Consider the following 12,753-nt stretch of genomic DNA (forward strand, 5'->3'; position numbering starts at 1 on the left):
ATTAAAAGCACCAACATTCATATAATAGGGGTCCCAGAAGAAGAAGAGAAAAAGAAAGGGTCTGAGAAAATATTTGAAGAGATTATAGTTGAAAACTTCCCTAACATGGGAAAGGAAATAGTCAATCAAGTCCAGGAAGCTCAGAGAGTCCCATACAGGATAAATCCAAGGAGAAACATGTCAAGACACATATTAATCAAACTATCAAAAATTAAATACAAAGAAAAAATATTAAAAGCAGCAAGGGAAAAGCAACAAATAACATACAAGGGAATCCCCATAAGGTTAACAGCTGATCTTTCAGCAGAAACTCTTCAAGCCAAAAAGGAGTGGCAGGACATATTTAAAGTGATGAAAGGGAAAGACCTACAACCAAGATTACTCTACCCAGCAAGGATCTCATTCAGATTCGACAGAGAAATTAAAACCTTTACAGACATCAAAAGTTAAGAGAATTCAGCACCACCAAACCAGCTTTACAACAAATGCTAACGAAACGTCTCTAGGCAGGAAACACAAGAGAAAGACAAGACCTACACAAACAAACACAAAATAATTAAGAAAATGGTGATAGGAACATACATATCAATAAATACCTTAAATGTAAGGTCTCATTGTAAGGTCTCATATTTGCAGGTCTCAGTAAATGGTCGTCCCCATCATCACCACTGCTGTCCTCATTATCATCCTCATTCACCATCTACATCATCATCTAACCTGCTCCCAGGGCAGAATCTTGCCACCTCTGCTTTAGGGATGAGTACTAATTACTAATTAATGAACTAGAAACAGCTCTTGTTAAGTCTCATTTTGACCTCTCTCTGCTAAACGTAGCCTTCCCTTTTCTCCTGTCTCATTCATGGAGAACATTGTGGGCCAAAGGAAAGCTCATTTACTCATTCAGCATCTCCTCAGGCCTGCCGTGCTCCAAGCACAATCCCAGAGGTTAGCAATCAAGAGGTGAATAAGATTTGACCCCTGTGCCCGGTGGAGCTCACAAGTTTAAAAGCATTTTCAATACAGTGTGGCAAATTCTATGAAAAGGAGCGTGGGAGGGCCTAGGTGGTAGTGAGGTGGACACAGCCTCTTGACAGGGCAATTCCATGAACTTAAACCTCACAATCCAGGTGAAGAAGTTCAGGAAGGACACTACAGGTGGAGGGAACCGCAAGTGTAAAGGCCAGGAGGCCGATGCCAGTGTGACCTACCTGGTGGCCACACTCAGAGCGTAGAGCACAGAGTTCAAGTGGAGTGGAGAAGGAGGCCTGGTTAGATCAAGCAGAGGAGATTTTAGCCGTGTTAAGGAGTTTGGGGACTTAGAGAATCTTTGGGGGTTTTTAATCAGGGAGTGACCCAATCAGATTTGCATTTTAGAAAAAAAAATTTCTCTGGGTACACTGTAGAGACAGCACTGGAGGGGGAAGGGAGACCATCTAGAAGATGCTGCAGTGGTTCGTGAACATAGAATTAAGGCTGTGGCAGGGGGATGAGGAGAAATGGTGATTGCCGAGGGCTTCAGGAAGTGGTTTCAACAAGATTTGGTGACGATTAAAGACAAGAGTAGAAAGGAGTTCAGAATGATCTTGGATTTCTGACTTTGACATTATGTGGATAACAGTGATGTCAGTCAAGACAGGACGTGAGAAGAAGCTTGTCGTTGGAGCAAATCAAAGATGCTGAGGTCTATTTTGGACACACGTGGCATTGAGATGTGCGAGGGATATCCAAGAGCAAAGATCGCCCTGAGTGTTGGCTCTTGAGCCTGGGGTCCTTGGAGAGATGAGAAAGTGGGCAGCAGCTAAGGATTTGAGAGTTACCAGAGCAGTATTTCCCTGGAGACAATATTGGAAAGACCTATTTGTAAAAAGCCATTTACTCCTGGAAAAAAAAGCTTTTATAATGCTTGCCCCAAGTGATTCATTTTTCCAAAGGTCACTTTAAAGGGTCTGCCAGCTTTTGAGAATTCATTTTGATTTAAACTGTGTATTTGAAGGCATCAAATATTCAAATGAAATGAGTTTGAGTGTCTTTTAGATAGCATCTCTGCTGGTGTTCACCGCTTTGAAATACCTGCTGGTGGGAAGGCTTTAAATTTAAAGTATTCAAATTGGTTGTTATCAAGTGCAATTAAAGTATATAAAATGGATTAGTTTCCTTTGTAGCCCCAGGTTTGATGTCAATCCAATCCCTAAGTTACAAGACAACAGTTAATGCCCCAAAGAGCCATGAACTTGCCCTGCTGCCCTGATTAAAACAGAGTAGTCAGGGCTTCCCTGGTGGCGCAGTGGTTAAGAATCCGCCTGCCAGTGCAGGGGACATGGGTTCGAGCCCTGGTCCGGGAAGATCCCACCTGCCAGGGAGCAACTAATTCCGTGCGCCACAACTACTGAGCCTGTGCTCTAGAGCCCCTGGGCCACAACTACTGAGCCCACGTGCCACAATGACTGAAGCCCGCGCGCCTAGAGCCCGTGCTCCACAACAAGAGAAGACACCACAATGAGAAGCCCGTGCACTACAATGAAGAGTAGTCCCTGCTCGCCGCAACTAGTTAAAGTCTGCACACAGCAACGAAGACCTAGTGCAGCCAAAAATAAAATAAATTAATAAATTTATTTTTAAATAAATAAATAAATAAAACTCCTCTCGCTGCCAGGAGAAAGGGGGCAGGTCTCAGCCCACCCATCACCCACTGCCCAGGAGTGAGGGACACTCACGGAAGAGCACCATCAGGAAGCGGGTCTCATTCAGCATCTGGGTCAGGCCGGCAGGTGTTAGCACCATCAAGTTTTTCTCCACCAGGATGTGCAAGGGCTGGGACATGTTGACGTCTATCTCTGGTGAGCCCTGGACAGTGCCGACACAAGAGGCCACCAGCAGCAGAGACATCCAGAGCAGCTCCATTGTTGTCCTGCAGGGGCAGGAGGAGGAACAAGAACCCTTATCAACACAGGTGGTGGGGCCCCATGTCATCACTCCCTCCCCATCTCCTTCCCTGCCAGGTCAGTCCTGATGTGGAGAACATGGCCTGAGCATGTCCCACTGCCCCCCTAGCAGTGCCCACAGCTCAGCAAAGCAAGCTGGCAAAGGAGAGGCAAAACGTTAGGTTAACCTCAGGGCCCATGGAAACGGTGCAGGGTTAGTTCAGAGGAGCACGGTCCCACTTGGAGCAGCAGAAAGCCAAATCACATGCCAGCCACTCAAGCCCACTGGCTCCCCAGACACTAGGTGAGAATTTTTCGGATATGAAACCCAGTCCAGAATCCCAGGGTGAGCCTCTGGGTCTCAGAGATGACTGGTCCAATCCCTATCACAGCCTCTGCTTCATGCTCCTCCAGCTCCTGCTTGAATACCTCTTTTGATGGGAGGCTCACTACTTGACAGTGTACCCCATTTGATTTTTGAGCAAATTTTCTCAAGTGTAAATATTTCTTTTAAAAGTAATCACCATAATGCACACTTGTAAAAATTCCAAGCAATACAATTAAAAAATGTTAAGTAGAAAATAAAAATTTCTCCCATAACCTCACCCCTGAGAAAGTGACTCTTAACAGTTTGGAATGATGTTGAAAATGCCCATATGAATGTGTATTTGAATGTACATATGTAAACATAAACGGAATTAGATATGTATACTGTTCATTGTTCTGATTATCTTACTCAATGAGATGAAATGTACCCCAGATACCTTCTGATAAGAGTACATATTAGATCTATAACATGATTTCCTTTCCTCTTTTTTTCTCATTCTTTTCTTTTTTATTTTTATTTATTTATCTTTTTTTTACAATTCTTATCTGTTAGAATGGTTTGGGTCAGCAGCTGCCTCTCTGTAAGTTCCACTCTCCCTGATAACATATGTTTTCCCTAATAATTTAAAGCATAGGATCACTGTCACAGATCTTTGCATGTTCTCCACAAGCATAGAGCCATTTTCCTGTGTAGCATACAGACACCCAAGTGTTTTAAATAAGAAGACATACAGCAAGTTCAGATTAAACGTATAAGGACCTGAATTCCTTCGTTGAGTGCTGTATTCCTAGCACCTGGCATTTATGATAGGAAAATGAACATGAATGAATAGATACTTGATATTTACCTGGGAAATATGTTTGGCACACTATCCGAGGATTTTTTAAAAGTAGACCTTCTAAGGTAATTTTTTGGTCTAATATATAAAGAATTGTGACCAATTCTCAAGTGCTAAATTTTATAAATACCTGTAGCTAAACATACTTGTCATGTACCAGGTGCTGTTTTAATGCATTCCATGTCATCACCTCTCTTATGACAACTCTATAAGGTAAGTATACTAATATTATAATCCCCATTTAGTGAGTATAAAATGAGGCACATAGAGGTTAAGTGATTTGCCCAAGGCCACACAGCTAATAAGTGACAGAGTCAGGATTTTAAACAAGGCAATCTAGCTACAGAATCCATGCCCTTAACCACAATAATGTACTGCCTCTCTAGTGTCCCCCTGCAAAACTGATGTAGTGAACAGTGTTTTGAGACACTGACTGAGGCTTCCGCCCAACCACCACCCCTGGTATCCACCATTCAATCACATCCTGTCTCAGAGGGGAGGACTGAGGCTGGCAACAGAGAACAGAATCGGATTTTTGGTTTAGGGTTGCAGAACAGGCCTTTGAAACTCAGCAGGGACAAGGCACCTGCAAGCCAGAGCTCCAATTGCAGGAACTGGGCTTTTCAGAAAGAAAAGGGTTTTTGACGACTCAAAGGTTTATGCTATAAACTCTAGGTTTGGAAGAACATGTTGACAGAAGGAACAGTTACCTTCCCCAAAGGAGATAAAAGTGTGCCTTCCTAACAGGAGGGAGGAGAATGGGGAGGAGTGGCAAGAGTTTTGATGCTTCTGGGGTCCTGAGAAAGGGGTCCTACCTTCTGTCCCTTCTCTGTGCTGAAGCCCCAGCCCTGTCTCTTTTTGCGCACCACTGCAGACCCAGTCCCCAGTCCCATGCCTGCCCACAGTAATAAATCAATCACTACGTATTAAGCTAGTATTCTTTACACTCATCATATCATTAACCCTCACAGCACGTCTGTGAGGTAGGTACAATTATGATGCCCACCTTACAAGGTGGAGACCCATCCAAGAAGAAGGAGCCAGACCTGAGCTCAGGTATATCTGAGCCCCGTGCCTATAGGTCTAAACCAGGGGTCGCAAACTATGGCCTGCTGCCTCTTCTTATAAATACAGTGTTAGAGGATCACAGCCACGCCCGTTCCGTCACTATCGTCTATGGCTGCATTTACCACAACTGCTGGGTGAAGTAGTTGCAATGGAGTCCCTATGTGGCCAGCAAAGCCAAAAATATTTATTATCTGGCCCTCTGCAGGAAAAGTTTGCTACCCTCAGGTCTAAATCACCATGCCACACTGCCCTCATGCCCATACCTCATATTCTGGACTTTGGAAGTGGTCACAGATCCTCAGATTTGCAAAGGCCACTATCAGAGCACAGCACCTCCCTCTGCAGAATGGGTGAGTGGTCCTGTATCCCAGAGTAGTTGTGAGGATTCATAAAGAACTTGTGCTTGATTAGTACTTCTTAAAGTTGGATTCACATTAAAATTCTCTGGGGAGATTTTAAGGCAATAATGATGCTCCTCTCACCCTAGACTATTAATTCAAAATTAAAGAAGACATACAGATGGCCAAGAGGCACATGAAAAGACGCTCAACATCGCTAATTATTAGAAAAATGTAAATCAAAACTACAGTGAAGTATCACACCGGTCAGAATGGCCATTATCAAAAAATCTAGCAACAATAAATGCTGGAGAGGGTGTGGAGAAAAGGGAACCCTCCCGCACTGTTGGTGGGAATGTAAATTGATACAGCCACTATGGAGAACAGTATGGAGGTTCCTTAAAAAACTAAAAATAGAACTACCATATGACCCAGCAAGTGGTATCCCACTACTGGGCATATACCCTGAGAAAACCATAATTCAAACAGAGTTATGTACCACAATGTTCACTGCAGCTCTATTTACAACAGCCAGGACATGGAAGCAACCTGGATGCCCATCGACAGATGAATGGATAGAGAGGATGTGGCACATGTACCCAATGACTATTACTCAGCCATAAAAAGAAACAAAACTGAGTTATTTGTAGTGAGGTGGATGGACCTAGAGTCTGTCATACAGAGTGAAGTAAGTCAGAAAGAGAAAAACAAATACCCTATGCTAACGCATATATATGGAATCTAAAAAAAAAAAATGGTTCTGATGAACCTAGTGGCAGGGCAGGAATAAAGACGTAGACATAGAGAATGGATTTAAGGACACGTGGTGGGAGGGGGAAGCTGGGGCAAAGTGAGAGTAGCATCGACATATATACACTACCAAATGTAAAATAGATCGCTAGTGGGAAGCAGCACATAGCACAGGGAGATCAGCTCCGTGCTTTGCCATGACCTAGAGGGGTGAGATAGGGAGGGTGGGAGGGAGATGCAAGAGGGAGGGGATATGGGGATATATGTATACGTATAGCTGATTCACTTTGTTGTACAACAGAAACTAACGCAGTATTGTGAAGCAATTATACTCTAATAAGGATCTATTTTAAAAAATTGCTCAAGGTGGGGTCCAGATATCTGTATGTTTTAAAATCTCTCCAGATGATTCTTTTTTTTAACTTTCTCTTTGGAAAATTTTGAACATAAACAAAAATAGAATGGTATGGTATAACATACCCCCAAGGTAACTCATCACTCAACCTCTGTTATTGTCATCACCAATCTTATTTCTTTTATATTCCCATCGACTCCCTGCCCTGGATTATTTTTGAAGCCGGTCCCAGGCATCATATTATTTCATCCATAAATATTTCATTATGAGTCTCTAAAAGATGAAGATTTTATAATAAAACATAACCACAACACCATTATCACACTTAACAAAATTAACTATAATTTCCCATATCATCAAATATCCAGACAGTAAACTACTCTGATTATTTCATAAGTTTTAAGTTTGTTTAAATCAGAATCCAACTGAGATCCATGTATTGTCATTGATTGTCATGTCTCTTAAGCCTTCCAGGTAATTCTGTCCTGCAGCCTGTAGGCTGAGAACCACATGGTCAGATAAAATCAATACAGAGAGAGTTGAGATATGGATGAAGTCAGTGTGGAGAGCCTGGTATTCTGGAAAGACGAGTGGTGCATATGATTCACATCTGCATTTCAGCCAAAGTGCTCACTACTGCTGAGTCCCACGGCCCACCAGGTAACATGACACTTGTTAGCCCTCGGTAAGTCTGGTACAGTGTGATGACTATTAGATGGAACTTTTGTTTCCAGTATTAATTCACCTTTGTTGACTTGGGATAAAACGCACAGCATAAGAGCTGTGAGCTGAGCTTATTCAGTGTCTTGTTGAGGACTACAGCCTAGGGAGACAGCCTCTCAGATGGCTCTGAGAAACTGCTCAGAAGATGTAAGGAGGGAGGCCAGTATATACGTAATTTTGGTGAAGGAGTACATGCAATCAAACCCACATCTCAGCAAGGAACCAAAGCCCTAGTTATTGGTTTTAGTGCTTTTCTAAGTATGGGAAGATGCAAGAAATTGTGTTCATAAAAATTTCTCCTGAAAATATTTAACTATCTGAAGGCCTGTTCTGCCAGTTTTCCCCAAGCACAGAGTGCCTCATTCCTCATCTTTGCCCTGAGCTCCTTTCAGGGTGCGTTTAAGGCCAGCCACTGCAGTGACTAATGACGTAATTCTCGTGGAACTGGGAGGCGAGCACCATTCTCTAGTTGGCACCTGTTTGCTTATTTGTTCATTGAATCATTTACTTGCAAAAGAAAAGTGTCATCTAAAAGTTCTTTGCCTAGATGGAGACATCAAAGTACTAGAGAGTTAATTTTATTTTACAGAAAATCACTAGAATAACCGCTCCTCAGTTATGTAAACATAAGGCAGTGAGGGCCACCCAGAACCTTCCTGCAACTGACTATCGGCGACCCCTTCCAAATCCCTTGGCACACAGAATCTCTTGTTTGGCAGGGGCTGGAGGGATTTGCAAAAATGCCAATAGGCCTTTTGTAAAGAGACCTCAAGACTTGAGGTTGTTAGACCCTCTCTGAGAGATCTGGATAACACTTGTCAGAGGGAAGGAAAGCCTGGGCCTGTGGTCTCACCTCCACGCCAGGACTCGGGAGACCTGTGCTGCCGTGCCCTCCCCCCAACCCAGCGGGTGACCCAGCATCTGAGAGCAGCCGAGGCAGTGGAGGCTGCCCTACCACGCTCTCTCCCCTCACAGGTCTCTGACACAGGATTCCCAGGGACTCCTCATCAATTCATGGGGAGGGAGAAGTGGGAGACCCCCGAGAGGGAGGTGCCAGGTTTCCTGCTGGCTGGAAACGCTTTCAGAGCCCCAGGTCTCACGGGATGGAGCTCGAGCCCCTTGAGCTGTGCGGAAAGCCCTCCACCGTCAGACTTTGCCCACTTCAGTCTTCCCAACTCCTGATCATTCATTCATCCACTCAGTCACTCATTCATTTGTCTGTTCATTCATCAAATATTTTTTAAGGTCTCCATGTGTGCTAAGTACCATTCTAGGTACAGAAGTGAACAAAATAGACAATAGTTCTTGCATTCATGGAACTTATATTCTAGAAGAGGGAACAAGTGAATGAGATAGAAAGAATACCGAGTATGTCACATGCTGGTAAGTGCTAAGGAGAAAAAGTAAATCAGAGAAGATTTGAAAGGGATAAGGTGAGGGGGGTATTGACATTTTAAATAGAGTCACATAGAAAGCTTCACTCCAAAGCTGCCATTTTACTGAAGGAAGCAAAGAAGTGAGCTATTTGCATTGCTGGGAACAGGTTGTAGATGGGGTGGGGGGGGGGGGGTGGCAGGGAGAGTAGTCTCTCTGTCTCTGTCTCTGTCTCTGTCTCTCCCTCTCCCTCTTGCACTCTCTCCTGAAACTGACTGTGGCCACAGCTCCGTCCTACCTCATCCCAGGGCTCCCGTCAAACTCTGGACCACATTCTGGCTCAACCCCTGGCACTGTTCCCTCAGCCCCACCTGGGCCCCTCTGTTCTCTGGGCCTGTGGACCTCAGTCCTCCCTGTACCTGCCCTTCTGGCCGGGCATCCCTTGCTGCCCCTCTGTGTCTCCTCAGGCACCGTCTGCCCCAGCCCCACAGATTCCAGCATCCTCCCCCCACCACCTACTCCAGGGGAGTGCCGTGATGGGAAACTTTTATTAATAAGACCAAGAAGAAGAAGAGCTAACACGGAGGGGCTTCCTACCTGCCAGCCGGTACGCTGACCCCTGAGTGTGAGCTGTCTCCACCAGCGTCCCATAGAGAGGGCCCCTGTCCCAGCACCGCGGCCTCCTTTCTGATCCCTCGGCTTATTCCCTTTGCTTCCCCAATCCAGCCCCCACACAGCAGTTAGCAATTTTCTTTTTAAACATAATGTAGATCGCATTGCTGTCTTACTAAAAGGTCCGTGGCTTGTCGTCTCAGACAACCCAACCCCGCGTCTGTTCTCTCAGGCCCCTCTGGCCAGCTCTGGCCTCCATAGCCCTTTTCCCCTCTGACGCTGGCACTCCATTCTCTCCCCCCAATCACAGGGCGCCAGGCATGCTGGTCTCCTTTCCTCTCCTCAAGCACATCCTGCCTCAGGGCCTTTGCCTCTGCCTGGAACCCCCTTACCCTGATCTTCATTCAGCCTTTTCTGAAGTGTCCCAGTACAAACACCAGCAACTCAGAGGGGTCTCTCCAGGCCACTCTGTCTCCCCCGCCTCAGCTTTGAGCACTCTCAGTCACATTACCCCTGCTTGCTTCAAATTTTGTACTATTATTTCTGAGTGCATCTTGTTTATATCTCTAACGTTTTTATATAAGTGCCTTTGTTCACGGCTGTTTCCCCTCCTCCTAGAATGGTGCCCGGCCCAGATTTGGAGCTCGATGTATGTCGAATTAATGAATGAACAAATAACCTAATTTAATTGTCACACAAACCCCATGGTCTGTTTCAGTGGTTCTCAACCATGATTGTGCATTTCAGTCTCCCGGGGCACTTAAAAAGAGCTTGAACTCAAAACACCTTGGATTCAATTTCATTGATCTGGGGTCGGGTGAGTCTGGGCATCGTTTTTTTTTTTTTTTTTTTTAAGCCCCCTTGGTGATCCGGATGTGTAGCCATGTATGCTGAAATTCACACTTAAATTTATAACCTTCTTGGCAGAAGGAAGGCTGCCAGGGCAGGGCCCTTCAGTCAGAATTGCCATTTTTACTCCAGCTCATACCTGCAGGAAGCCTGGTTTTTCTCAGGCCCACTGGGGCCAAGCCAGGGCCGGGGCAGCACACTCTGTGGCCCTTGAGGGGGGAAGTTCGCACCTGAAGAGCAGGCTCCCGGCTTCCCTTGGTGACCAGAGCAGGACCCGGAGGCCGCTGGGTGGAAATCCAGAGGCAGCAGTGGAGTCCCTTCCTGGACACCCTGAGGCCAGAGCATCCTCAGCAGCAACGTTCTGAGTTCTGGGGTTCCAGCCCTGGAGAAGAATAGGCCATTGTTGAGTAAGAGGGGGCCTCGCCCTGCCCATGCTGAGTGGGGGGAAGGAGGGCTGCAGGTCACGAGAAGGGCCAGGAACAAGACACACTATGGGGTACTGGGTGTGGCATCAAAGGTGCCTATAGATTGGAATCTGGGTGCCAGCTCTGTTCCTAAGCAGCTGTGTGGTCTCAGGCATGTCACTTATGCTTTCTAAGGCTCAGTTTCCTCACCAGTAAAATGGCATACAACACCTAGGAGGATTGTTAGACGAGATGATACATGCAAAGTGAGCAGCATAGCACCTGTAAGGCAGGAAGCCCTGTCCCAGTAATCACTTACACCATGTACACATGTAGCAAACCAGCACAACGTACGCCTTAAGTATATACAATTTCATTTGTCAGTCGTCACTCAATAAAGTGAAATTTTTTAATAAATAATAATAATAATAAATAATAATAATAAATTTTTTAATAAAAAATTAAAACATATTTTAAAATATACTGAGGGCTTCCCTGGTGGCACAGTGGTTAAGAATCCACCTGCCAACGCAGGGGACACGGGTTCGAGCCCTGGTCTGGGAAGATCCCACATGCCACGGAGCAACTAAGCCCGTGCGCCACAACTACTGAGCCTGCGCTCTAGAGCCCGCGAGCCACAACTACTGAAGCCCGCACGCCTAGAGCCTGTGCTCCGCAACAAGAGGAGCCACCACAATGAGAAGCCCACGCACCACGAGGAAGAGTACCCCCCGCTCGCCGCAACTAGAGAAAGCCAGGCGAAGACCCCACGCAGCCAAAAATAAATAAATAAAATAAATTTATAAAAAATAAAATAAAATATACTGACTGTTAGAAAGTGATAAATCCTGGGGAGGAAGATCAAGCAGAGAATGGCGGGCAGGAAGTGTCAGATGGGAGAGAGTTCCACTTTCGATGAGGCAGTTGGTTGAAGGTCCATGAGCTGAGCCCTGTGGGTGGCAAGGCAGTGAGCCATGTGGATGGAGCGTCCTGGCGGAGGAGCCCGCAAGAAGGCCTGAATCAGTGCTGGCTGGAGCCCACCTGCAGGGCCACCTGAAAGCCTCTTAATATTCAGAAACTTTGCAGGCCGGTTGTTAAACTTTGATAAGTTGAAACTGGTGGGAATCAAAACTGGCCATGGTGGGAATTTTTAACCATAGATACTGGCAAACACTACAAGTCACTTGTGCAGTTTTTGTTCTCAGAGAACCACTTTACCAACAACCCCACCCCAAGCCAGGACTTCAAAGCCACAGGGAGACCACTGTGGCTGCAGCCCGGCGAGCCAGGTGAGAGCGGTTTTCAAGACTTTGCCTTTGAGCCACACAAGGAGCCAGAGGAGGCTTTGTTCTTGTTAGTAGCTTTATTTAAGTATAATTTACATACCAAAAAATTCACTCATTTCAAGTGTACAACTATTTGTATTACTATTAATTTCTTTTAGTAAGTTTACAGAGTTGTGCAGCTCTGACCACACTCCAAATTTAGAACATTTCCAACAAAGAGATCCCTTGTGCCCATTTGCTCCAGGCAACTGCTAATCTACTTCCTGTCTCTAGAGGGTTTTGCACAGAAAAGGGACGTGATCTGATTTATATTATTGTCACTGTTGTCTCCTTTCTGCTAAAATATAATAAAGTTCCTGTTCTCTTTTTGGATTAGATGGTGACCTGAATTTTCAGGGAAAATATCCCCTAGGTCCGGACACCCAGCAGGCGCTGGGGCTGGAGTACCATCTCCCAGCTGTGAGAAAAGGTGGCGGGGCCATACCCGCTGGCTCAAGTGTGCTGACCAGCTGAAGCCACGTGTCCCCTGCTGGCTTCGGGCTCTGCCTTCTCTTGGCTGCGTTTCGGGCCAAAGTTCCCGAGGGAGGCTGAGTCAGCAAATTGCCTTTACCGGCATTCCCAGGAGCCCGAATGTTTACAGGCATTAAGGCCTGCATTCAGCTGAAGCAAAACCTAGAAGTCTTCTCACTTCCTGGGTTCAAGAACAAGGCACTGTGGAGAGAAATCCTTCAGCAGGGGGTGTCAGCTGCCCCTGAGGCCTTTGCTGATTAAGCCTAAAGTGGGCAGGGCCTGAAATGGTGTTGTGCACTTGGGAAGGAGGCCTGGGATTCTAATTATCTGCTGTCAAGGGGCCCCCGGAATCCAGGAGTGAAAGGCACAGGAAAGGGCTTGGGGCAGAGTTCAGGAG

The 12,753-nt window shown here is 45.8% G+C and overlaps 2 protein-coding genes across 3 annotated transcripts in view; one reads left to right on the forward strand and one right to left on the reverse strand.

Moving 5' to 3' along the window:
* PDILT (protein disulfide isomerase like, testis expressed) overlaps positions 1-11,509 on the reverse strand; it is a 39,340-nt gene extending 27,831 nt beyond the window's left edge. For both annotated transcript variants that reach the window (XM_036826543.1, XM_036826541.1), the window contains exons 1-2: positions 11,390-11,509; positions 2,715-2,908 (exon numbers count right to left, since the gene is read on the reverse strand). In XM_036826543.1, coding sequence (XP_036682438.1) covers positions 2,715-2,901 — 187 coding nt within the window. In that variant the 5' untranslated portion in view covers positions 2,902-2,908; positions 11,390-11,509. The remainder of the gene's footprint in view (positions 1-2,714; positions 2,909-11,389) is intronic.
* The window catches only part of LOC118881649 (acyl-coenzyme A synthetase ACSM5, mitochondrial-like), a 44,182-nt gene continuing 40,120 nt past the window's right edge, over positions 8,692-12,753 (forward strand). The window contains 2 exon segments of the mRNA XM_036826773.1: positions 8,692-8,704; positions 9,163-9,302. Of these exon segments, the coding sequence (XP_036682668.1) occupies positions 8,692-8,704; positions 9,163-9,302 (153 nt within the window).

Source organism: Balaenoptera musculus, chromosome 15 (genome assembly GCF_009873245.2).
Source record: "Balaenoptera musculus isolate JJ_BM4_2016_0621 chromosome 15, mBalMus1.pri.v3, whole genome shotgun sequence".
Taxonomy (NCBI): Eukaryota; Metazoa; Chordata; class Mammalia; order Artiodactyla; family Balaenopteridae; genus Balaenoptera; species Balaenoptera musculus.